This window comes from Acanthamoeba castellanii (genome assembly GCF_000313135.1).
Source record: "Acanthamoeba castellanii str. Neff unplaced genomic scaffold scf7180000084711, whole genome shotgun sequence".
NCBI lineage: Eukaryota > Discosea > Longamoebia > Acanthamoebidae > Acanthamoeba > Acanthamoeba castellanii.
This window is the reverse complement of record NW_004457391.1, coordinates 345,260-369,430: the sequence shown is the minus strand read 5'-3', so window position 1 is coordinate 369,430 and position 24,171 is coordinate 345,260. Positions and strand designations below refer to the sequence as shown.

At 58.7% G+C, this 24,171-nt stretch overlaps 7 protein-coding genes across 7 annotated transcripts; 4 read left to right on the top strand and 3 right to left on the bottom strand.

The window, feature by feature from the left end:
* Nucleotides 1–172: 172 nt before the first annotated feature.
* Nucleotides 173–1,901, top strand: ACA1_379450 (GPI anchored endo1,3(4)-beta-glucanase; the record flags this gene model as incomplete). The annotated part of the gene is made up of 9 exons (XM_004337728.1): nucleotides 173–341; nucleotides 436–597; nucleotides 707–801; nucleotides 894–1,010; nucleotides 1,102–1,177; nucleotides 1,299–1,398; nucleotides 1,490–1,587; nucleotides 1,686–1,741; nucleotides 1,830–1,901. 9 exons carry the CDS (start codon nucleotides 173–175, stop codon nucleotides 1,899–1,901), a joined length of 945 nt encoding a protein of 314 aa, XP_004337776.1.
* A 484-nt stretch (nucleotides 1,902–2,385) lies between these two features.
* Nucleotides 2,386–2,685, top strand: ACA1_379440 (uncharacterized protein; the record flags this gene model as incomplete). The annotated part of the gene is made up of 1 exon (XM_004337727.1): nucleotides 2,386–2,685. One exon carries the CDS (start codon nucleotides 2,386–2,388, stop codon nucleotides 2,683–2,685), a length of 300 nt encoding a protein of 99 aa, XP_004337775.1.
* Nucleotides 2,686–2,761: 76 nt separating this feature from the next.
* ACA1_379430 (Fbox domain containing protein) lies at nucleotides 2,762–6,725 on the bottom strand (the record flags this gene model as incomplete). Its single annotated transcript, XM_004337726.1, has 10 exons — nucleotides 2,762–3,578; nucleotides 3,741–3,970; nucleotides 4,118–5,051; nucleotides 5,163–5,236; nucleotides 5,303–5,731; nucleotides 5,868–5,964; nucleotides 6,078–6,191; nucleotides 6,299–6,410; nucleotides 6,523–6,581; nucleotides 6,661–6,725. 10 exons carry the CDS (start codon nucleotides 6,723–6,725, stop codon nucleotides 2,762–2,764), a joined length of 2,931 nt encoding a protein of 976 aa, XP_004337774.1.
* Nucleotides 6,726–7,178: 453 nt separating this feature from the next.
* ACA1_379420 (uncharacterized protein) lies at nucleotides 7,179–7,817 on the top strand (the record flags this gene model as incomplete). Its single annotated transcript, XM_004337725.1, has 2 exons — nucleotides 7,179–7,255; nucleotides 7,448–7,817. The coding sequence occupies 2 exons, from the start codon at nucleotides 7,179–7,181 to the stop codon at nucleotides 7,815–7,817; spliced, it is 447 nt and encodes a 148-aa protein (XP_004337773.1).
* An 83-nt stretch (nucleotides 7,818–7,900) lies between these two features.
* On the bottom strand, nucleotides 7,901–16,273 carry ACA1_379410 (Filamin repeat domain containing protein; the record flags this gene model as incomplete). Its single annotated transcript, XM_004337724.1, has 19 exons — nucleotides 7,901–9,777; nucleotides 9,828–10,034; nucleotides 10,122–10,385; nucleotides 10,527–10,627; nucleotides 10,706–11,834; nucleotides 11,931–12,071; nucleotides 12,159–12,309; nucleotides 12,379–12,468; nucleotides 12,572–13,397; nucleotides 13,518–13,741; nucleotides 13,888–13,967; nucleotides 14,053–14,259; nucleotides 14,350–14,525; nucleotides 14,611–14,632; nucleotides 14,738–14,893; nucleotides 15,036–15,231; nucleotides 15,389–15,543; nucleotides 15,876–15,998; nucleotides 16,270–16,273. 19 exons carry the CDS (start codon nucleotides 16,271–16,273, stop codon nucleotides 7,901–7,903), a joined length of 6,129 nt encoding a protein of 2,042 aa, XP_004337772.1.
* A 378-nt stretch (nucleotides 16,274–16,651) lies between these two features.
* ACA1_379400 (uncharacterized protein) lies at nucleotides 16,652–20,971 on the bottom strand (the record flags this gene model as incomplete). Its single annotated transcript, XM_004337723.1, has 19 exons — nucleotides 16,652–16,855; nucleotides 16,991–17,074; nucleotides 17,174–17,227; nucleotides 17,334–17,498; nucleotides 17,605–17,716; nucleotides 17,828–17,995; nucleotides 18,084–18,165; nucleotides 18,261–18,333; nucleotides 18,466–18,575; nucleotides 18,659–18,882; nucleotides 18,990–19,069; nucleotides 19,181–19,226; nucleotides 19,312–19,463; nucleotides 19,587–19,687; nucleotides 19,782–19,863; nucleotides 19,977–20,134; nucleotides 20,227–20,381; nucleotides 20,509–20,594; nucleotides 20,921–20,971. The coding sequence occupies 19 exons, from the start codon at nucleotides 20,969–20,971 to the stop codon at nucleotides 16,652–16,654; spliced, it is 2,187 nt and encodes a 728-aa protein (XP_004337771.1).
* Nucleotides 20,972–21,407: 436 nt separating this feature from the next.
* On the top strand, nucleotides 21,408–23,615 carry ACA1_379390 (uncharacterized protein; the record flags this gene model as incomplete). Its single annotated transcript, XM_004337722.1, has 10 exons — nucleotides 21,408–21,506; nucleotides 21,596–21,683; nucleotides 21,781–21,919; nucleotides 22,052–22,065; nucleotides 22,139–22,251; nucleotides 22,365–22,443; nucleotides 22,525–22,605; nucleotides 22,683–22,751; nucleotides 22,884–22,929; nucleotides 22,994–23,615. Coding segments are annotated over 10 exons (1,350 nt in total), but the record flags the coding sequence as incomplete, so codon positions are not given.
* Nucleotides 23,616–24,171: the final 556 nt, after the last annotated feature.

Below are 24,171 nucleotides of genomic sequence, written 5' to 3'. Positions count from 1 at the left end.
GGCAGGGAGGATTGTCGTTTGCGGGTTCTCTCCTCCAATCGCCATTCACCCGCACCACACAAAACCACAGCGTGCGGCTTCTTCTCCGCAACTGCAGCCCACAAGTACACATCACCTCCGTTGAAGAATGCAGCAACAGCGCGGTAGAGACCTGGTATCGGCCATGGCGGCGATGGCGGCGATGCTGCTGGTGGCCTCCTTCGCGGCAACGCCCGCCGAGAGCGCCTACACGCTCAAGTACAACTATGCGGGCTACAACTTCTTCGACAACTTCGACTTCTGGACCCAGAATGACCCCACCCATGGCTACGTCAACTACGTCGACCGCAACACCGCCCAATGTACCGAACTATTTTATTTTAAAATTTACGGAAAGCTGCCATTTTTGGTTCATTTTCAACTTTTTCATTTAATAAACTTTATTTTGATGAACAGCGCAGGGATTGATTTCGGCAGGACCTCACAACTGCTACATCGGGGCCGACCACAACAATGTGGCGAGCGGCCGCGGTCGATCGTCGGTGCGCCTCTCCTCGAAGGCCACCTTCTCCGACGGCCTCGTCATTGCGGACCTCAGCCACATGCCTGAAGGCTGCGGTACCTTCTTTTACTTTTATTATATATAATACCATTGCTTTTTATAATTATTTATTATTGCGGTTATCTGTTTATTTAATTACTTATGACTTTTTCTTATTTGCCGCAGGCACCTGGCCTGCGTTCTGGATGGTCGGCCCTAACTGGCCTAACGGAGGCGAGATCGACATCATCGAAGGAGTCAACACCAACAACGCTGACCAGGTACGAAGCAATGACAAGCACATGCGCGTGCGCGTGCGCGTGCGTGTGCGGTGTGCGAGCGACTCACTTTTTCGAGTGGTTGGCGGAGTCAGACGACGCTGCACACCAGCCAGGGCTGCGATATGAGCGGCGAGGACCGCAGCGCCTTCACCGGTGACATGGTGTCCACCAACTGCTGGGTCAACGCCCCCAACCAGGGCAACAACCAGGTACACGACACGACACGACACGACACGCACGACACACACACAACGCACGCACAAGAGAGTAACCAGCTTGCGGCTGTGTGCGGTTTCCCAGGGCTGCGGCATCCAGAACTACGCTGGGTCCTACGGGGCTCCCTTCAACCAGGCCGGCGGCGGCGTCTACGCCACGGGTACGTCGTCTCGCGCGTCGCACGTGCATGCTTCTCATTCCAGCCTCCGACTTGACACGCCCTCCTCGGCGAATCCGTGTGTGTGTCGTGCCTTGTGGCGTCGTGCGTGCGCGTGCTGCAGAGTTCGGTCATGGGTGGCCCATCAAGGTGTGGTTCTTCCCCCGCAACAACATTCCTGCCGACATTCAGTCCGGCAGGCCGGTGCCCACCAACTGGGGCAAGTACGTGGCAGCTCCTTGTACCATTGCCCAGTCACCCTTCTATAGTGCTCACGCACGACACACACACACACGACACACACACCGCACGCAGGCCCTTCGCTCAGTTCAACATTGGCAACAACTGCCCTGCTGGCCACTTCTACGACATGCAGATCATCATCAACCTCACCTTCTGCGGCGACTGGGCCGGTACTCCACACGACACGACTCTATACGAACACACACACACACACCCACACGAACACACACACACACACGAACACACAGACTTACTCACCTATGTACAGGTTCTGTGTTCAGTTCGAGCTGCGGGCAGTACGGCAGCTGCAACAACTTTGTTCAGGTACACACGATCACACCACACATTCGTTGGTGTGGAAACAAAACAAGACTAACCCCACCCCCCGTTGTGTTTCCTCGTTGTCGTGCAGTACAACCCGGCGCAGTTTGGTGATGCCTACTGGATCTTCAACAGCATCAAGGTGTACCAGTACCAGTTCTGAGTGAGCCTTCAGCCCCCTTTATCATGGATCACTTTCTTGTAACTGCAATGAACAGCAGCACTTCACCAAACATTCAGTTTGTTGCAATCCAGCCGAATCAGGCAAGCAAACAAGGCTGAACACATGGCTCCATGTTGTCTTAGTCACCAACTTTCGGGTGAACTCTGCTCGTCGTTGTTCTTTCCATACAGCGATCCTGGAGAGCTGTGGCTTAGTTTGATTTGGCCGCACCCAATGAAAAAATGGCGGATTCGGTCACTTTTGTTGCTGAGTGTAGCGGCTTACGGAAGGCGCCACAACACTCCTCCGTACCGTCGTTCCCTGGGTAGAAAGTCAGAACACTGCTAGTGCATGTGCGACTACGCCCTTCTGCTAGTTACCAGGTGAGCTGACTCCACATAAAAAGCCAGTTCTTCTTGTCCTCTTGTTCTTCATCTTCTTACCACTACATACACCACTACCACTACCACTACCACTTCCAAACATGTCCACTAAGTTGGCCTTCATCGAAGTCGAAGCCAGCGGCATCTGGCCTGTTCGTTCGCTCAAGATCTCGGCCAAGGACTACGTCACCGAGCGGGTCGTCGCCACCGCCGAGACCAGCGGGTTCGAAGGCAACTCCCCGGCGTTTACCAAGATCTGCCAGGACCTGGACAGGAAGGGCTACAAGCTCTCCGAGAAGGCATGGGACTATGCCCAGGCCGAGCTCCGCATGGACTACAAGACCTTCGCCGGATACATCTCCGACGGCACCGACCTGGCCAAGGGCTACGTCAACAAGTGAGCCCGTACTTTGAGAGATCGAATCACGGGGCACACGTTATCCAATTCTCGAATAAAACGAATTTGCCCCACGTTGTTTACACAAAGGTGAGCTGGACGCGCAGCTTGGCCAACCGCTGGCGCATCTCGGCTTGGTCCACCGCGGGAACGACACCTCCGGCCAGTCGCACGCGCAGCTTGCGCCCCGACGGGTTGACGTTGTTGCGCGCGCCGAGGACCCGGGCGAGGTCGGCCAGCGTCAGGGCGCTGCAGCCGCTCAGGTTGAGCGAGGCCAGCCGCGGGGCCTTGGCCAGCAGCTGCGCCACGCCGGCGGGCGTCACCCCACCGCACCCGGCCAGGGAGACCGACTCGAGGGCGTCCAGCGGGGCCGCCATGCGCGCCAGGAAGCCGTCGCCGATGGCCGAGTAGTCGGCGCTTAGCGTGCGCAGTCTAGGCGCCACCAGCCGCACCTCGTTGTTGCCGCCGATCTTGTTCCGCGGCAGGTCCAGCGCGATCAGGTTAGGCGCCCGCCACTCGCTGGCGGCATCGGTGGCGGCAGTGGTGGCGGGCAGGCGAAGGTCGGTGGAGTGGACGGCGTGGAAGACCCAGAGCCGCGACCAGTCGGCGCCGCCGCCGTCGACGACGACGGGGTCAATCGAGGTGAGGCCTCCGCAGAGCGATACGGAGACAAGGCGCAGGCGGCGGCTGGTGCCCGGCGGCAGGGCCACACGCGTCAGCGCGGCGCAGCCCTCGAGCACGAGCCGCTCGACTCCGCCGTCGCTGCCGCGCGACGAGGGCGGCGATAGAACGAGTGAGCTGAGGCGCGAGCAGGCCGCGACCACAACGACGGCCAGCGACGCGCAGCCCTCCAGCACCACCTCCCTCGCTTGCTGGTTGTGGCTGAACACCAGGCTCCTGCGCGTATCGTGTGTTCAGCATGCCGTTGTGTGTGTGTGTGTGTGTGTCGACGCGCGATGTTACGCGGCGCAAGTGTTGTGTGCGCGCGCGTGCACCGTGTGCTCGTGTGCGCCATGTGTGCGTCGTGTGTGCGGTGTTGTGTGTGTGTGTGTGTGGTACCGCAGAGAGGGGCAGTTGAGCCGAAGGGTGTGGATCGCGGTGTGGGTGAGCACGAGATACCGCAGGTTCGCCGACGTAATGGCCACCACCCGGAGGTCGACGCGCGACATCTGCAGCACTTGCAGAGCCGTCGCCTTCTTGAGGAGGCGCGCGAATAGGATCGCCGGACACCGCGTGCGGTGGGTGGTCGCCCACCCCACCTTCTCGCACTCCACGCTGCAGTACTGCGCCTGACCGCACCCTTGGTACACCGCACACGCGCCGCACACGCGCCGCACACACAGCACCACCGCACACACCGCACGCAAGGTCTGTTAGTGAAGTCTTCAGCCGAAGAAAAAGGCCGAGGCGAAGAGGGACGTACAGAGGCAGCGGACCGAGACGGGCACCTTGCCGCGGGTCATGATGATGCTGTTGGGCGATTGCGCGTCCGGCCACACCGGCGTGGCCGGATAACTGGATTTCTTCTTCTTCTGGTCGCCGGCCGCCGCCGCCGCCGCCGCCTGCGTCTTGGGCACCACCGCGAAAGAGAACGACTTGTGCCGCACGAACCCGTTCCACTGCTGCGACGTCGACTGCGGCTCCTCCCTGCCGGCCCGTGGCTTGACAGTATGCCCCTCTGGGCTCCTCTTCACCTCTTTCTGTTTTTCATCGTCATCGTCATCGTCGTCGGTGCTGTCGATCTCTTCGACTTCGTCGTCATCGTCCTTGATCACGATCGTGGCGGTCTTCCCGGCCTGCTTGGCCGCCCTCGTTGGCGTTGGCAACGACGCCTTGGTCGTGGCCTTGACCTGCGCAGTCGCCGTAAGCGTCGGCTGTGATGACATCAGCACTCGGGCGGATGTTGACGTCATCCTGCCTCCTCCGCACTGAGCGCAAGCGAACGTTGTCGGTGTCGACACATTCTCAAAGGCCTCGGAATGCAGGCTGCAGGCCATGGGGCCGAGCTGCAGCCGACGCAGGCCGGGCGCCGCCTCCAACAGCCGCCCGAGCAGCTCGATCGAGACCCGGTCGCCGCTGCCCGCGCCGGCGCTGTGCTTGGCCACGTACTGCTTGATGTCGCCGGCGAAGGTCAGCAGGTCGTGGTGGGCCTCGAGCCGCCGCTCGAGCCGCGGCCACGACACTTCGACGCCGCGCAGGGCAGGTCCCGCGGGGCAGTGGGCGGCGATGACCTGCAGGTGGCCGGCGTCGGGGTGGGGGAAGCCGCCGAACTGCAGGCGGAGCCGCTCGAGCGACGCGGGGCACTCGCGGAGAATCGGCGCCAGGCCCGAGGGGTCCTTCCAGGATGCCTCCAGAGACAGAGTCAACGCCCTGGCATGACCACCCACACAAATGTCAATAAAACAAATTCGAAATAGAAATTAATAAGAATGAAAGAGAATTTAAATAATAATAAAAATACTAGGTAAGACATGCGCATACCGTAGATGAGGGAAGGTGGTTGCGAGCGGCGGCGAGAGCGCGTAAGCGACGTTGGCGATGTGCAGCTTGCGCACCTGCGGCAGCTGCCAGGATGGCAGCGGCATCAGCGCCGCAGACGCCGACGACGACGACTTTCTGACCGCTCTGCGCTGGACGTCCTGCTGCCACACCTCTTCTACCGGATCCAGCCACTCCGCCACTCCTTCGTCGTCTTTGTCTTCATCTCCTTCTTCGCTCTTTTCGTTGCCTTCGTCAGCAGCAGCCCGACGCGCCAAGTCCTCGTAGGTGGCCGAGTGGAGGCGCAGGGCGGCCAGCCTGGTGCAGGCCTGCACCTCGGCCGGCGCCCAGGTAGCGTGCTTATCGTCCGGCGGCGCCATGCGCAGCTTGCGGAGCGTGCTGGTCCAGCAGCGGGCTGTGGCCGGGTTCGGTGGACCCAGCTGGGTGTCGGCCTCGGCGGCCTCCTCGAGAAGGGGCAGCCTGACACCGCCGTCGTCGCCGTCGGGGCCGGCGAGCGAGATGACGTCGGCGGGGACCCGTAGCACCCGCAGCTTGGGCATATTCGGCAGGACCTAGAGTTTGAGCTTTAGGTTTAGGTCACGAAGTACGAAGCACGAAACACAACAAGACACGACCAACTGCACGCACACGCACTCACACAGGCGCACGCACTACCGCACACGCACTAAAGTCGACTGATGCACGCACCACTCTGTCATAGGTGAGGAATTCAGGAGGGGAGCGGATCTCGCATAGCCGAAGGTTGGGACACCACCTGGTCACGCTGTCTAGAAACCTCGCTAGCCTGTGATACATATCAGGTGGTCAGTGTGTAGTGTGTGGTGAGTGTCGTGAGTGTCGTGTGTGTCGTGTCGTGCGTCGTGTGTGTATGTCGCGTGAGACTAATTGTGAACGCACGGGCGGGCAGCTTCCAGGTCGACGGACAGCTCGGTTACGGCTTCGCCCGCTTTCTTCATGACCGCGGCTGCTTCAGCAAGTGTCAGGTGCCCCGCGCGAAGTTTGGGCACGATGCTGCATCAGCCCCGCTCAGGTCAGATTAGACGAATATATGCGTGCTGCGGCCACGTGTTGAGGCGCGTGTGCGGTTGTGTGCGCGTGTGCGGTGATAGGGGGCTGACCTGAGCGCGAGCGTGAGCGTGCGCGGATGCTTGGCCCACAGCGCAATGATGATTTCGCTCGAGAGGGTGTTGGGGTAGTGGCCCGCATCCAGATGTCGCCACAGCAGGTCGTCTACACACACACACACACACACACACACACAAATTAGTAATAATAATTACAATAAGAAAATCAAACGCGAGCCATGTGTGCGTGTGCGGTGGTGCGTGTGCGGCACGTATACCACTGGCGACGTGATACCACCGGCGGCACACAAGGGCGCAATTGGCCAGATGCACGAACCTGCTCGAGGCAAAGCGCATGGCTGGCAATCAGTCAACAACGCGCCGGCAGACCGAGACTGAGTTGTGGCAGAGTGCACCTTCGTAGATCGGGGAGAAAGGAGAAGATGAGCAGCAGCATCTCGGGCGGCAGGGCGAGAACCATGGTGTCGCCCCGACCCTGCGGCTCGGTGCTGCAGCATCCAAGGAGGTTTGTAGGGATATTCATCAGAGATGAAGCCTAAAAGATGAAAAAAGAGAGTGGCAGAAGCTTCTAAGTACTTGAGGATAGTGAGGTCGGAGGAAGAGGTCAAGGTCTTTCTTTTCTTGAATGCTTTGGGCGGCTCGAAGTCGGCGTCATCATCGTCATCTCCTTGGGCACCTACATCTTCATCTTCGGCATCAGGGGAGGCCGGCCTCAGTTCCTCCTTCTTCCGCTTTGCCGTCGTCCTCCTTCTCATGAAAGCGCTAATCGGAAGGTTCAGATCTAATTAATTCCACAAAATCTGGATTTTAGTTTCTTGGCGGGAAAATCAAGTCGACACAAATTTTGGAAGAAGAAAAGAAAAAGCGGAACCCCACCTTTTCTTTCATTCCATCAGAATCGAGCGAGAAGAAGATGAGTGATGCGTATGACGTAGCCCTCTACACGGCCAAATCAGGACGTCTCCGCCTCAAAGGCGACAAACCCTCGAGGTACCCTTCCACATGCTACCTGTTGCATCATTTCATGCGCAACTTTAAATGTAGTTGTTAAATGTCAAATATTACAATTTAATCTATTGTGCTCTATAAATAAATAGAGGAGCTATTTTGTTATCTTTTCGATACAATAAATAATAAATAAATTTAAAAAATAACACGTTTGTGATGTTGCCCTACCTGCAGGTCGGAAAGCCGCAAGCGGAAGAAGGAGGCGGCGGACGCGGCCGAGGAGGAGCGCAAGCAGCAGGAGGACGAGCGTAAGGCCAAGGAGAAGGAGGACGACGACCGGGAGCAGCGGGAGCTGAAGCGTCGGGAGGGCGGTGGGGAAGGCGACGACGACGAAGATGGCGACGAGCAGCCGCCCAAGCTGCCGCGGATCGAGGAGGCCAAGACGCCCGCCGAGCGGCGCTTCGAGGAGATGCAGAGGCGGCGCGAGGAGCAGGAGGCCAAGAAGCTCAGCATCCGGTCCCACAGAGAACGCGTCGACGAATTCAACAGCAGACTCGACAGGCTGCCCACCCACTTCGACATCCCCAAGGTCGGCCCTGGCTAAGAAGACCATGACCATCTTGACAACCCTCTTGGTTGTATTGAACAAAAGAACACCAACGAGCATGATAAAAACACATAAAAAAATCAATCACTGCCTGGTCGCGATTTCTTGCTCCCGCTGCTCAGTTCGCTGTCTTCGCCGTCGGACTCGTCGGCCGGCGTGCCGTCAAGTCCTCCTGCCGGTGGCCCGAAGAAGGGTAGCGACGCCGCAGTCGCTGTGGTAGGTGCTGGACCGAACGAAAACGCCGCCGGAGGTGTTGATGGCATCCTCAAGGCCGCCGACGTCGACGATGATACGTCGGCCGATGCAAACGCGAACGTGAAAGGCGACGTCGCAGTCGTCGTTGTCGTCGACGAGCCCGATGACGGCGCGGGCGACGACGAAAAGGAGAAGGAAGGCGGCGGGAGGGCGGCTGCAGGCGGGAGGAACGAGGCCGAGGCGCCCGAGGGCGAGAAGGAGAAGGTGGCGGCGTCGGGCTGCATCAGCTCCATGTGGGCCGTGAACATGGTGGAGAAGATCTCCGTCGAGAACGGGCTGCCGGGCGACGCCGGCACGAACGACGGCTGCGCGGGCGCGAGCGCCGGCATCGGCAGCAGCGGAACCGGCGGCGCCGACGCTGCGGGGTTGGCGGTGGTGACGGTGGCGGGCAGAAGCAGCGATGGCGCCGATGATGAAGATGACGGCGGGAGGCGGAAGGGGGACGAGGGCGCGGAGGCGGTGGAGGTGGGCGCGGCGCGCGGCGAGGTGGGCGGAGAGAACGAGGGCGGCGTGGTGATGGTGGTGGGCTTGGCGAACGACAGGGTGCGCGGGCGCGGGCGCGGGCCGGTCTTCTTGGTCATCACCTTGCGTACGACCCGCTTGGATTGCACGTCGTCGTTGTCGTCGTCTTCGCTCTCGTCGTCTTTATTCTTTCCGTTTTCGTTCTTTTCGTCGGCGTCGTCGTTTTCGCTGTCATCACTCTTCAGCTCGTCCTCTACGTCGTCGTTTTCGCTTTCGTCACTCTTCAGCCCACGCAGGAAGGCGTCGTTGTCGTCGCCGCCGGCCACCCTCTGGATCGCGATGCGAGGCGTCGTCGGCTCGGCGTTCTCCGCCGAAGCCAGTCCGCGTGGCGTCGACGCGCCTATCGTCGCGGCCGCGCCCAACAGCGACGCGTGCGCTGAGCCGACGCCAGCGTGATCGTCGTCGAACACGAAGCCCTCGTGGAGCAGGAGGAGGTTGAACGGGCTGTCGCGCACCATGCCGCCGTCGAGCAGGGTTACCACCAGCTGGTACTCCTGCGGCCACGCCTCACCATCGCCCTCTGCCGCGGCTTCTGCTGCTACTGACGTGGCCTCGGCCCCTGATGACGTGGCCTCTGCTGATGATGACGTGGCATCGGGCGTCGTGGCAGCCGCAGCCGCGGCCTCGAGCGCGGCCCGGTTGCGCAGGGCAATGTCGTGGATGTCAGGTGGGACGGTGTAGGTGGCGTGGTAGGTGCCGTCGCCCTCGTCCGTCACCACGCCCCGCACGAGCTCGTGCTGCTGCAGCAGGGCGTCGAGCTGGCGCCACTCCTCGGCCTGCTTGCGCTTGCGCTCGGCCAGCTCTTGCTTCTTGTTCTTGCGCTCGTCATCGCGCCGTTGCTCGGCCGCGTCGATGTTCTCGTCCTCGAACTGCTGCTGCTGCTCGGGCGTCAACGGCGTCGACAACGATGACGTCGATGATGACGTCGACGAAGAGAGCGACATCATGCCTCCGGGAGAACACTTCTCCTCGTTCTGCTTCTTGCTGTTCTCCTCGCGCTTGCGCTCCTCCTCCTTCTCGCGCTCCTCCTCCTCGTTGCGCACGAGCGGCACGGCGCCGCGACGGATGAGCCGCACGACGAACGTGTCGCCGCCCACGTCGCGGCGGTTGGCGTAGCGGTCGAAGGTCCGAATGTGGAAGCTCGCCGGCTTCCCCATCACCGCCGACACCAGCCCGTCGCCTGCACACGCACCACCGCACACGCCTCGTCAGATCACCGCACACGCACACGCACACACGGGTGGAGGGAGGGGGTGCCTTCGGCCTCGCATTTGGGTCCGTGGGCGCCGGCGGGGAAGCAGGCGATGGGGTAGGGCGAGCCGAAGATGGGGAGCCGCATCTTGTCCGAGATCTCGTGGCGCACGACGTCCACCAAAAAGTCCCCCGATCGACGCAGCGCGAAAGTCGCCGTGTACGTACCGTCCTTGTTGTCCCGCACTACACGTGTCTCTCCATTAGCTTTGGATGTCGTGCGCGTGTCGTGTCGTGTGCGGTCTTGCGTGTGCGGTTGTGCGTGTGCCGTACCGTAGACATCGGTGAGGCCCTTGTCGGAGAGGCCCTGGCGCGCGGGGTTGAAGTAGAAGGACGGATTGGAGGACATAACCGTGGACTCCTTGGCCGACGGCAGGTACACGCACACCCGAAACCCGGGCTCGGCGCCGCCCACGGTGATGGGCCGGTTGTTGATGTCGCGGGACTGGATGATGAGGGTGGCCTCCTTGCCTGCGATGATGACGCCGCTGCCGCTGTCGCCCTTGAACGCCGCCCGGCAGTTCCGCGAAAATATCGCTGTTTTTTGTTTTAGAATAATAATTACAATAAAAACAGCCGTGAGTCACCATGAACTAAACGCTAAAAAAACAAAAAACAAGCAAAAAAACAAAATAACAACAACGGTAAAATAAGAACGAAAGAAAGAATGAAACGCACGTTTTTCGAAGCGCACGCGAAAGGGCGAGTTCTTGATGGGCGTCCCGTTGAGGCTCACCGAGATGGAATACTGGCCCAGCTTATACGGCATGAACGACGCCCTGCCATATCGAGCATTCAGTCAGCTTCTCCATAATGACGCGTTATGTGTCGTGCGTCGTGTGTCGTGTGGTGCGTACGTGTAAGTGCCATCGCTGTTGGACGTGAGAAGCACGCTGGGCCGGTCCTCCTCGTCTCCCGCGCTCCTTCGCGCGATGGCGGCAGCGGCGGCAATGTCCTCCTCCTCCTCGTTGGTGGCCGGGGTGGTGGCTGTCGCCGCGAAATACGACGCCGCGGAAGCCTGGGCGTGTCCCGCATCGCCCACCTCGGCAGAGACCGACTTCTTGACCCGCCGCCTCCCGCGAATGAACCCGGCGCCGGTGGTCGACGGCGCGGGCTCCTTGGTTGGGTGTTGGTCTGTCGACATTGACAACGCGGTCGTCAGCGACGCCGGCGTCGAAGTAAGGCTGCTCAGCACCGTCCCGATGTCGGCACTCGGCGGCGAGGGCGACGATGACGGCGAGGGCGACGCCGCTGCTGACGCGGTGGTGGCGGTGGTAAAGAACGAAGACGAAGACGAGGGCGATGAGGGCGAAGACGGCGACGCTGCTGACGTGGTGTTCAAGAACGAAAACGAAGACGGCGACGAAGGCGATGCCGGAGTGTCGAACGCCGGCGAAGTGTCGAAAGAAACGGGCGACGCTGGGCTGGTCGGCGTCGTGGCCGGAGCCGCGGGGGCTGGCGCGGTGCCTAGAGGCGCCGAGAAGGGCAGGAGCGGCGATGACGCCGTGCGGTGCTTGTCACTCCGGCCCCGGAGCGGAATGCCGCCGGCGTGGCTCCGTCGGCCGGCCGGCCTCCGACCACGCTGCGTGCCGCTGTGGAGGCCAAAGTCGAAGAGCTTGGCCATTGCATCACTGCTGCTGCCCGACGACGACGAAGACGACGATGACGCAGCACCGGCGTCGTGGTGGCCCTCGCCTGCCTCGGCCTTGTCGGCTACGTCATCGGCCTTGTCATCCCCTTTGTCGGCATCGTCACCGCCGCCAGCGGCACTGCCGGCATTGCTGGCGGCCTGGTCTGCGGTGGCAGTGGTGGTGGTGGCGGCCGAGTCGGTGGGGTGGGGCTCGAACTGGACGACGATGTCCCACTTCTCCTCGCCCTTGAGTACGCGCTTCTTGAAGAAGTCGCGCGAGATGACGACAAAGTAGAATCGCTTGCCCTGGAACCCGCCACTCTTGGCCTTGATAAGGCTTTCGCCCGGACAAGGGACTGTGTGCGCCGGGCGACACACACACACACACACACGATCAGTTGGCCATCACTAGTTTGTGTCACGCCCCATCCAAAGGAGGAATTGGCGCGTACTGCCGCGCTTGAACTCGTCCTGGATATCCTGGCTGAGTTCGCTGAAGCCTTCGAGTTTGCTAAAGTCGCCCTTGAGCCGGCCCACCAGGTAATTCATCGCCACGCTCCGCAGGTGGTGCGTCTGGAACTGGTGTGCCATCTCTGCATGCGTGTTGTTGTGAGCGTTGTGTGTGTGTGTCGTGTTGTGTGTGTGTGTGTGTGTGGTGTATGTGGCCGGGAGGGAAGTACGCAGGAGCTCGGTGACGTTGTCGAGCTGAATGCCGCTCTCGATGTAGTTCTCGCACTGCTCCTGCAGCTGCTGGATGCTGTAGAGGTTGCACACGATGAGTAGCTCGATCACATTCTCCTCGTTGACGTCCGCCTCGCTCGTGTACAGATACTGCCGACAGGAACCAAATTAGAGGCGTGTCATACCACGTGTGTGTGTGTGTGTGTTGAAGATGCGTACCTTGAGTACGGTAGAAAAGGCGGAGGAGCTAATCTCGGGTACCACGATGCGTCCCGACTGGGCTTCCCGCATGCCGGACGTCAGCATCGCCTGGCGTCACTCTCGGGTAAGCCACGGCACACACACACACACACACACACACACACACAACACACACAACACACACAACACACACACACGGCACACACAGTACCCGGAAGTGGGAAGAGCGAGCGCAGAGGAGGGCCTTGTGCGCCGGAATGCGGACGTCCTCGACCTCGAACACGATATCGGCGTAGCGGGCGCTCCCGACGTAGGCCCCGAGGTCGGCTCCCAGCGAGTGGTTGGCCCGGGTGGCCTCCTCCTCCTGTCGGTCCTCCGACTCCCGCTTGGCCCGCAGCTTCTGTGCCTCGCGCTTTTCGACCCGCACACGCTTCTCCTCGCGCGCCTTCCGCTGCCGCAGCACCTCGGCGTAGTCCTCCTCGTCCAGGTAATCGACCAGCTCGTCGTCCTCGGCCGCCGGCTCGTTCATCTCTTGGATGAATTCGTCATCATCGTCGTCGTCGTCGTCGTTAACGTGATGGGCCACGTCATCAGCTTTATCAGAGGGCGGGGTCGTCGCGGTGGTGGTGGTGGGCGCACTGTTGTCGACACCATCGGTTGCTAGGCTCTTCAACTGTGCGTGCTCGAGGGTGCCGGTGCTCTCACGGAGGCGGTCCAGGTTCTGCCGGATGACCGCCTGCTGCTCGCGCTGAGCGTCGGCGTGCGGGTTGGCCGGCCCGGAGGCCTCCGTCATGGCCTCCATTTCGAGCAGGCGCTGTTGCAGGAATTCCACGCACGCTATGCGCAGCCGCGTGAACACCACCAGGTGGTAGGGCGCGTCGCTGTTCTTCAGCGTAGAGGCTTCGCTCTCTTCCTTCACCCTCTCGGCGGCCTCTGCAAGCGCCAGTTGCTCCTCGTCCAGGAGCAGGGCCATCTTGGCCTCGACGTTCGCAGGCGTCACGCCCTGCTCCCAATAGGCCTGGCATTTGGCCTGCAACCTAAAGCGAGATTGGTTAGAGGTTAATTAATTGAAAAAATAAATTCCTTTCCATCGAAGCAAGAAGTTTGCTTTTTCGATGGAAAAATAGAAAGTGTCGACACAATAAACGAGATGGTACCGAGAGAGGTGGAAGCGTTCGGCGACCACGCAGAGCAGGACGAGCAGCCGGTCCTCGAGATCGGGGCTCACGCGGTCGGTGTAGAGGTACCGTACGAACTCCACCATCACCGCGTGCTCCATGCCGTCCACTACCAGCTCCCACATATCCGCGGCAGCGGCCGGCGAAGAAGAAGAAGAAGAGGAAGGAGCCTCCTCGTCTGCGGCGTCGACGGTCTTCAGCTCCTGTGTCGACACAATTAATTGTGGTGTTCGCAAGCGAGCGATGATGAAGGAGGGGGGAGGGAAGCGGTGCTGCGATGAATCATCGAGTCGGGTCGCACCTGTTGAGGAAGAAGAGCGTGCCAAGCGGGACATCGCGCGGCGAGCACCGCCTTGTGCGCCCGCAACGCCGGTTTGAGCGGCTCGCGAGCGCATCGCAGCTTCACGTCGTAGAAGCACTCTTCCTCGTCTGCACGACCCCGTGGTGCGAATAGTGTTAGGCCACACGACACACGCGCGCCGCCGCACACAACACACACATCGACGTTACGCACCCAAAGTGTGTCCGCCTTTCAGCTCCTCGGCCTCGCATATGCGCCCGAGGTCGGCCATGAGCAGGGACTGGTTCTGATTGATGCCCGCCAGCACGATGCATACCGTATGGCAGGCGCCGCACACCACGCTCTTCACCGTCTTGTTCTTGAAGGCCTCCACCAGCCGCGGCGAGGGCTCGTTCGTCATCTCGCCGTGTCCCAGCGCACCTATTGGCCCAAAAAACACCGAAAAAGCCTCTCATTCGTCAGATAAATGCCCGCGCTGGCTTGGTGTGTGGTGGTTTGTGAGTTATGTACCGGTCGAGCCGTCGCCCCAGGTGTAGAGCACGCCGGTGTCGGAGACGCACGCGGAAAAGTAGTCGCCGCAGCTGCACGCCACGATCTTCTTGCCGGCCAGGGCCTGCACCCGCTGCGGCTCCGCCAGCTTAGCGCCCACCTCCCCGTGCCCGAGCTGGTTGCGCGTCGCAGAGCCCCTGCAACACAACGGTGGTTCAGCATTTCAGTGTTGAGTGGGTGTGGGTGTGTATTTGTGTTGGTGTGTGTGTGGTGTTGACGTACCAAGTGTAGAGTTCACCCGCGTCTGGCCAGGTCAACACAATACCGCAATGTGGAGTGGTGGTCAGTCAGTCAGACGACGCAGAATGCGAGATTGGGCGGAGGAGTTGATGAATGGCACAAGGGGTACCAGTGACGCAGGCCATGTGTTCCCGCCCGCAGGCCACGGAGATGACGCGCTTGTTCTCGAGCGCGCCAAGCACCTTCTCAGGCTTGGGCTTGATCGGATTGCTCGCTCCCTTGTGGCCCAGCGGCCCTATGCCCCACGTGTAAAGCTCGCCCGTGTCTGCAAAGAAAAATTCACCACAAATGAAAACAATAATAAATATAAATATAAATAATAGTATTATATATAAATTAAATAATAATATTAAAAAAATACTGTTCGGGGGAGTGACTGAGCTGAGAGGGTGGAGGAGTGCACGGACCCGAGAGCGCGGCGCTGTAGAGTTCGTTGGCGGCGATGGCGATGATGGAGTGGTGTGGCGGGAGGACCTGGTGCTCGGTGCTGGGAAGGCCGCCGAGCCTGTGGTCCCGCTGCACGACCCAGCCGTCCTCGAGCAGCGCCAGAAAGTGAGTGCCCGTGGCGACCACCTGCCTGGCCGAACCCCACTTGTCCGACGGCTGAAAGTCCGAACCCTAAAAAGTTGTTTCGTGAGCGACCACCCGCACCAACCCTTGCATGAACATGCTCATAATATATCTACAAATATAGAAATGTAAAACTTACATACGTGCACATATGCTATACATATATGAATGAGGAAGAGAGGCAACGTACCAACTGAGAGAGCAGACATTCGCCGTTGTCGAGGACGACAGTGCTGTACATGGCGGGGGATGAAGAGCACGAGATGTGTTTGGCCACTTTACCAGTCAACTGCGGGATCTGGCGCGACGTCGTCGAATGCACCAGCGCACCCGGTAAAACACCCCCTGGGACACACACACACGACACACACCACACACACACACACACACCACACACACACACACACACGACACACCACACACCACACACCACACACCACACACCACACATCACACACCACACACCACACACCACACACCACACACACGACACGCGCCAAGACATCAGCGTGGTCAGCGAGCAGATTGAGCGTAGTCTGGGTGCAAGGGAGCATGCACATACCATGCGTAGCACTCGCCGTTCTCTAAAGAAGAAAAAGAAAAGAAGGAAAAGATCGAACAGGTAAGTGCGCGGACGACAAAAAGCAGGACAAGGAGGAGGAAGAGGAGGAACGAACCGAGAAGCTGGTAGGTTGAGGATGCGCCGCACGCGATCTGTTTGACGCGTCTGCGGCCTTGGAGGCTTTCCACCAACGCCGGGATGCCTATGTTTTTGGCTGTCGTGGCGTAGCCCAGCTGGCCTGCAGGCAGGGAAAGGAGTCAATTATAAATAAATAAGTATTTACTTTGAGGACAAATGATAAGACTTCAAAATAATGCACAAAAGGAAGAGACCAACGGACAAAATGAAACAAAAAGCATGGTTGAAAGGAAGGAGGACAGTACCGTCTGAGTTGGAACCAAACGAATAGACTTGGAAGGTTTCTACGCGCAGCAAAATAGACGTGAGTGGACAGCTTTTGCGATTACGCCCTGGTCGTTGCAAAAACATCAACAGGCAGAAGAGCGTACCCATTTCGAAATCTTTGACCTGTCTGGTGCGGCTTGCGGCAGACGCAACGTTGTGCACAACCGATTTGTTCACCAGGCGCTTCCCACACAGCCGTTAATTGATCTTGTTGCGCTCAAGCCTGTTCGATTTATTCGTTCTTGGAGCAGATAATTGTGTCGACAACAATTTTTGATGGAATTATAGATATATGTCGACGGTAAAATTAAAAATAAATAAAAGTTTTTCTCCTTCGTTTTCCTTGCTCTCTTTTCTCTCTTTTTCTTCGTCCTCTTCATAGCTTCGGGTTGGTGGTGGCCGGGCCGGCTATACACGATGTCGTTTCTCAGCCCGGCTGGGCGCGCTCGGGGTCTCTCTTATGGCGGTGTTGTTGTGTGAAGAAGCTCACTTGGCGCGCGCGTTTCGGAGGGCGGCGAGCCACGACTGCGGCTGGTGCTGGACCGACGCGCCGCTGCCGCCACCGGGCGCGGAGGCCTGGTCGGGACGCGAGGCCTGGGCGCGTGCGAGCTGGAGCCCCATGTCGTAGAACGACGACACCAACAGACGCTGCTCCCTCTCCGTGCTCTCCCTGCTGTCCTTTATCGTGTCCTGCTTGTGAATTGCGGGACCGCACGACACACACGTGGCACACGACACACGACACACACGACACACACGATAAGAAGTCAGCGCCAGACAATGATAATTAAAGAGGCCTAGAATGGAATTGGTGGGTTGGCTAACCTTGAGGTGCTTGATTTCTCTTTCCCTGTCGAGGAGCTGCGCTCGGAGCGCCTGCAGCGTCTCCTCGGCCTGCTTGCTGTGCTTCTGTTGACGGTCAACCCACCATGCGAAACAATGAGGTGAGCAGGGTGGGTGCATGCGTGCGGGGCACATGGGTTGAACAGCTCAAGCAGGAATGCGCACCGCTGTCTCAGCGTCGGCCTCGTCCTTCTTCTGCTGCCGGAGCTCTCTGATCATCTGTACCAATGATGGTTGGAGGTTGCGGCAGGAGTGGTGAGAAAAGAGGGGGAAAAAATCACAGTGGTGCTCATCACATCACGTTGGTTGCGGGGACAAGGCACACCTTCTTGGCGGTGCGGAGGTAGCCCTCGAGGCGGAGCTTCTCGGAGTTGAGCGCTTCGTTCTTCTCCTGCACCTGGGCGAGCTTCATGGCGATCTCCTCCACCACCGGTCCCTCCAGCGTGGGCTCCCCGCTGGCGGCCGCGTTGGCGCGGTACCGCTTGGCCTCCTGCGCGGAGTAAAAGTGAAAGTTTAACAACCCACTCAGCAATGGCTGAGCCCTGTCCCCGCGCATTGGTCGTGGGGTCGGCGGGGAGTTGGTGTCGTCGTCGTACCTCGTAGACCTTCCTGAGCTGTTCTTCGAGGTCGACGATGGTGGCGTCCTTCTTGGTGAGCTCCTGCATCAGGTCGCTCACCTCCTTCGGCGCCTTACCACTCTCTTCCTCACTGTCGCTATCAATTAGCAACACACACACACACACACACACACACAGACAGAGGCGAGTCAGCAGTCATGTGCAAACCCAAGACAACACGCACACCCAAGAGAGCACATACGGAGTGCGGGCGGAGAGCTGGTGCAGCTTTTCCTCGTAGGTGGCGTTGAGCGCGGTGGCGTCGTCGAGCTTGGCCTGGAGGAGGGCGATCTGCTCCGCCGCTCCGCCCTCGCCCATCTCCGACTTGAGGCGATTGTTCTCGCGCTCCAGGCGCGCCATCTTCTCCCGCCTGCGCCATTGCAACAACACCAAATATCACATCAGCGTCATCATCAGTCCGGTCATAGCAATAATGGTTTGGGGAGGGCACGACGTACAGCTCGGGCGTGAAAATCTCGTGGAAGCCGGACATGCCGTCCTCGTCGCCGGCGCCTCCGCCCCTGTTGGGTCCGCCCATCACTGCACGCACCGCAAGACACCGTCAGAACAACAACAACAGCAGCAGCAGCAGCAGCAGCAACAACAACTGTTGGTGAAAGATGGCCACGACGTACGTCTGGCCTCCTCCAGGTCGGTCTTGAGCTGAGCGATGGTCTCCTCGAGCGAGTCCACCTTCTCCTGGTGCATCTATTTTGTTTGTGGACACAACGGCAAGGTGGTGAGACTCGCCTCAAACCAAAATGTTCGAACAAAAGAATTTGTAACCAAAAAAGTGATGTTGGCCAAATGTAAATAATAACTAAATAAATTAAAACGTACATCGCGCTCCGTTTGGATCTGCTTGAGGGCCTCCTGGAGCTGCTGCATGTCGAGCTGCTGCTTGATGTCCTTCTCGCCCGTCGTTGCCGCCTCCGACCTGAACGCAAGCACTGGAGAGCCAAGGAAATTAATTATTGATAAATACACAAATTAAACTATTATTGTAAAAAAAAATCATTCTTGTCGCACGTACCTTGCTTCTTGTAGTCTTCGATCTGTGCCTTGAGGAGGGGGATCTTGACGACCTCGTCTTCGAGCTCGATCGACCGCTGCATGTACGTGTTGCTCTGCTCCTGCAGGGCCTTGTACTGCTTTCGGAGCTCCGCCATCTCCTTGAGCTTGTCCTGCAGGTGGGCGAACTTCTCCTCGACCTGGTCCGCGTTGGCCACCTTCTCCTTCATCATGTCCATCTCGTCCCTGCAGTCCAGACATGTCGTCCGTGCGCGCGCGCATGAGCCTCAACCGGCGCCACCACGCAAGCAAGGCCGCGGCACCAGATTGGGGGGGGGGTCTCGGCGACGTACCTCAGCTTGCGTGCCTCCGCTGCGTACTTGGAGAGTTCGTCCACCTTTTTCTTGAACTCGAACAGAGATTTGTCTTTCTCCTGTCGTCAATGGTCAGCATCACCAAGCATCAAGCGCTGGACGGCATGTTGTGTGTGTCTGTGTCTGTGTGTGTGTGTGTGTCTGTGTGTGTGCGTGTGTGTGTGTCGCACCTCGATTTCTATCTGTAGGGCGTGATACTGTTCCTCCGAAATCTGTCTGTTTTGAAGGACAAACACATTTCGTGGTGAGCGCCTAATATGTGTGACACAACTCGAATAGCAAAGCCTTCTTGTAAGTTTACCTGCTGTGCTTTTGGAGAGCGTTGATGAGCTCGGTCTCTTCCTTCTCCCTCCGTTCCTTGTCGTGCTGCTCCTTCTTGGTCTTCTCGTCGAGCTGCTTTTCCATGTTCTTCACCATCTCCATCAACGTCTCCTTTTCCGACCTCAAGTTGGCCTGTGCACCAGCCAAACACGAGTCAGCCGCCAATTTCTTCAAAGAAACATTACTATGGATATAATAGTTTTAAAACATATATATGATGAGAAATGAAATGAGCATAGTCAGTATGTAGCGTACGTTCTCAGAGGCGAGCGAGGAGTGCTCGACTTGGAGCTCATCAAACTGCTCCTGCAGTTCCTCCTTCTCGAGTCGCAAGCTTTGAATCTGGATCTCGTTGGCTGTGTGGAACAGAGAGCGTACACACTCGCATTGTTACGAGAAGGAACGGACAATCGTATGATACAAAATAAATAAAAGAATAAAAATAGTCACCCGGGGTCTCCGCACCATCATCATACGACTGGCTGTGGTGTCTGGGCGAGTGCGCGGGCTTCATCTGATGTTCCCTCAACAGCTGAGAGAAAATGAACGCAAAGCAAAGCAAAGAAAGTGGTCAGTTGAGCCTCTCCAGTAGAGAAGAAGATGCAGAAGAAGCAGAAGAAGAAGAAGAAGAAGGCAAAATGGTACCCGCTCGATGAACACCATGAGGATGCGCTGGGAGCTCTCATCGAGCAGCATGATGTTTTCGATGTACTCCTTCTTGTTCTCGCATTCGATGGCAGCGCCCAGAATGAGTTCGATGAGCTTGATCATCTCTGTGTTGTCCTCGTTCTTGCACACGCGGTCTGCGATCAGTGTGGCCACGACACGACACGACAGAGACGCGGTAAGTTGTGGCATCTTAGGAATGCGTGGTGGTGATGGTGCGTGGGCATACCAATGTCAACGCTAGCGGCGTCGCTGGCGATGTTGAGTTCGTCGCTGTAGAAGTCCTCGATGTTGGTGAGGAGAAGCTTGACGTTGGCCTTCCTCAGCAGCCAATTGTTCAACGCCGAACGCTTCAGCGTTGACATGTCAACATGACGAGGCGCGCTGGGGGGGTTTCGTATGCGAGAGCGTGAGCGTGAGCGTGCGCCAAGTAGGAAGAGAGAGACGACAGGGCTGCACAAGAGTAGGAAGAGAGGGGGAGCCAGAGATCTCTGAAGGGGCGAGAGCGTACATCTGAGCAAAAACCTCGCATAACAGGACGCCATCGAACAGCTCGTCGATGCCCTTGACGGTATGTGAGATAGCAAACGTGTTGATCTGCAGAGAAGGCGAGGCATATGTGAGATAGAGTGGAAATGGAAGAAAATCGAAAAAAAATCTAGTGCCACGTAGCCCATGAATTGACACGATCATCCCACCTTTAAAACACCAAAAGAGTGAGTGGATAGGAAAGAAAGAAGGAGTGCAGTTGTGGTGGCATGAATTAAATCAAGTGAAACCACTACGAAGCGATGAAAGAGATTCAAATTTGCTCCTGTTCTAGCAGGGCGAGAAAGAGAAGAGCGAAGGAAGCACAAATCAAGCCTAAATTGAAGCGATGTGTAAGGAGTGAGTCTCAGTTTTCACTCTTTCGAAGCACATACCCAGTTGATCAGAGCATCAATTTGTTCTTTTTCGGACACGTCCTCGCTCATCTCTGGTCGTCTTCTGTCCTCTTTCTTCTTCTTCTTCCTCTACCGCTTCAGTTCCTTCCCACGATCAAGTCAGGAGATCAAAAACAAAAGCTTCGATTTTCTTTTGGCGTTTCCTACGTCTCGACATTTTCCGTCGACAGTTTATTTCTTTTACATTTGTACACAAAATAAAATGACTAACGATCATGCGGGCGGAGCTTGCGCGTAAAAGACACAAATAAATAGGTATGTTTCCGAGCCTGTGGGACATTTTTTCAACCTACAGAAGCTCAGGCGCACTGCGTACGCCCTTCTGTTTTAGAGTACTCCTATCACACCATGCTCCGGCGTACCACACGAGCGCTCCCCCAGCGGTACCGCAACGCACTGTTATTTATTTTGTGCTTTTTTATTTGTTTGTATTTATTTATTTATTTATTATTTGTTTGTTTGTAGACATACTGCCAGTGGGCCGTTGGCGTCTCTTCGGCGGAGTAGCGGCGCAGCGCGGCACGGCTATGGAGGGCGCCACCTGCTACACACCTCAACCACCACCGTACGCTGCAACCATTTGAGTGCGTGCGGCGTGCAGTGGCGAGTGAGTGCGTATGTCTGCGCGAACTCACTGCCTCGCGGTTTTCCCAGCCACTGGTGAGCGAGAAGCATGGCCGGCGAGAGATCGACTACTTTGAGGAATCAGCCGCCATCGTTGCCCGTGAGAAGAACCAGCACGGTACACCACACCGACGTTGTTAGCTGGTGGTGCCCTCAACTTCCACACTAATCAGCTGTGGCGGGTGGTGCGCATTGGTCCCATTGGGGCACACCAGAGCGAAAGCCGCTGCGTGTGGACCTCATGCTGAAGTCGCTGTTCCTGCCGACCGGCTACCCGGCCTCTGTGCGGCAGGACTACATTCACTTCCAAAAGTGGGAGGTGGCTAAGGGCATCGTCTCCTCGGCCGGCTTCGTGTACGACGAGACACCGCACATCATCGATTGAGCGCATGGCATCTCTAACCTAGCTTTGCTGGCGTACCAGAATTTCTACGAATGCACTACTCAGCGCGGTTGGGTTGGGGGCCGGCTCGATGCCGGCCGCAGCGGCCATCTCGTGGGTCCTCAAGGACGGTACGCCGCCGCCGTGGCCGCCGAGCTGGCTTGATCGACTGATGTGGTGCATTTCCCTAGGCCTGGGCTGTCTTGGAATGATGTTGGTGGCGGGCGCATTCGGTAAATTCTTCGACACGGAGACCAAGCGCATCCGATGGGCCGCCGATTGCATCCACGTCGCTGGAGTCGCGGTGCGTACGCCACGACTCCCCTTTCTCTAGCCGCGCTAGTCTTCTTCATCGCAGGTGCCACCCAGCCTTGTCCTCACCTTGGTTGATCGGTCGATCTGTTGGGGTCTTGTCAGCTCGAGCTGGCCACGCCGCTCTTCCCCGCCTACTTCCTCCCACTGGCCTCGCTCGCCAACTCGGCCAAGGGCATCGCCGGTACCACCGACGGGACCTCACAATCGCTTCGTTATCACTGGTCTCATCCTCACTTCTCTCTGTTCTCTCTGTTCTCTCCAGGGCTCACGACTGGCGCCACCAAGGCAGCCATCAACCAGGGCTTCGCCCTGCGGGACAACCTGGGCGACATCACCGCCAAGGGTACAACCCCATTTCTATCTTTGTTGTTGACGAGCCACGCCACCTTACAACTCATAACTTTGCAAACAACCCAACAGGCCACTCGCAGGGCATTGTGGCCTATCTCATGGGCATGGGCATCGGTATAGGCACCACCTACGTCACCGGTACGTACCCGCACCACTCACGCGGTCTTTCGTCACATCAGTCACCAGCCTGAACTTGCTCACGTGGCACGCAACGCGGTCTTGTGTCGTGCGTGTCGTGTCGTGTCTCGTGTGTGTGTGTGTGGCACCAAGGCGGGGTGCTGGGAGCGCTGTTTGCGGTCTACGGCGTGCTGGCCGGGTGCCATCTGGCCTTCTCGCACCGCGCCCTCTCCAACGTGCGACTCACGACCCTGAGCCGCCAGCGGCTCAACCTCATCCTCGGGGCCTTTCACGACCGCGGCGCCGGTCGTGGCGCCCGAGGACGTCGACGAGCGCATCATCCTCCCCGCGGGCGACCACTTCACCCCGCCCACCATTGTCATGGGCGCCTCGCTACGCGACATCGTCTCCTCCACTTCCACCACATCATCCCTTTTCTCTTCTCTTTTCTCGCGCTTCTCCTCTTCTTCTTCGCTCACCACTTCGTCGTCGTCGACGTCATCGACTTCGCCAACGCTACTGCGGGACTTGATCGGCCTGCACCGCGACGAGCGGTTCGTGGTGCGCTACGCCCGGCCCAGCCGAGGCCCAGGCCCAGGCGGCCGTGTGCTGGTGGTGCTACACGAGGAGGCCGGACCCGAGGACATGCTCCGCGCCTACTTCACAGCGTTCCACCTGCGTCGGCTGGCCAGTCAGGACCTGGACGGTGGCGTGGGCGACAAGCCAGAGGGAGAGAGAGATGCTGAGACGTCGGGGCTAGCGTGGGAGCGAGCGAGCGTGGCCTTCACCCAGGCGCACTACGCGACCTTCGTGGGGCAGCTGGACGCTCGCGGGTGGACGCGCAATGTGGTGCTCGCCTCGGGCGCCTATCGCGCGCGCTGGTAAATAGACGCTGATGCTGGGTGGCTGGCCGTTTGCTGACGTCACGTGCTGCTGCAGCACCTAAATTCCCGCCTTGTGGTGAAAATTTGCGATGCAGCTAATTTCACCGCCGCCACCGCCAGCGCCACCAAGCCGCGGCGGAGGGCGTGAAGGGCCTGCCACGCAACTTTGACCTCATCGACCTCCTCTCCTCCTCCCCGGCCCGCGACCACAAGCAGCAGCCGCGGCGGCCTGCTCGCTCAGTCGTGCGGTGGCTGCGGAGCCACGTGCACGTGGCATCGGCCGACGTGGCATCGGCCGACGCGCCTGAGCCGCGCGCCGCGTGCGAGCACCACCGGGCCAAGAAGGTGGAGATGTGGTGCAAGCGCGACGGCGTGGCCAGCGGCGCAGCGCGAGAGGGTGTTCGACGGGTCTGACGGCGGCAACCATCGGGTTTAGGTGTGGTAACAGGAACGAATGTGACCGCATCATTACCAACACGTGAGGAGTAAAGACTGGACAAAGATGACGAACATAAAATCAAGAAAAAAGGGAGAAAATGCTCAAAACTGCAGGAAAA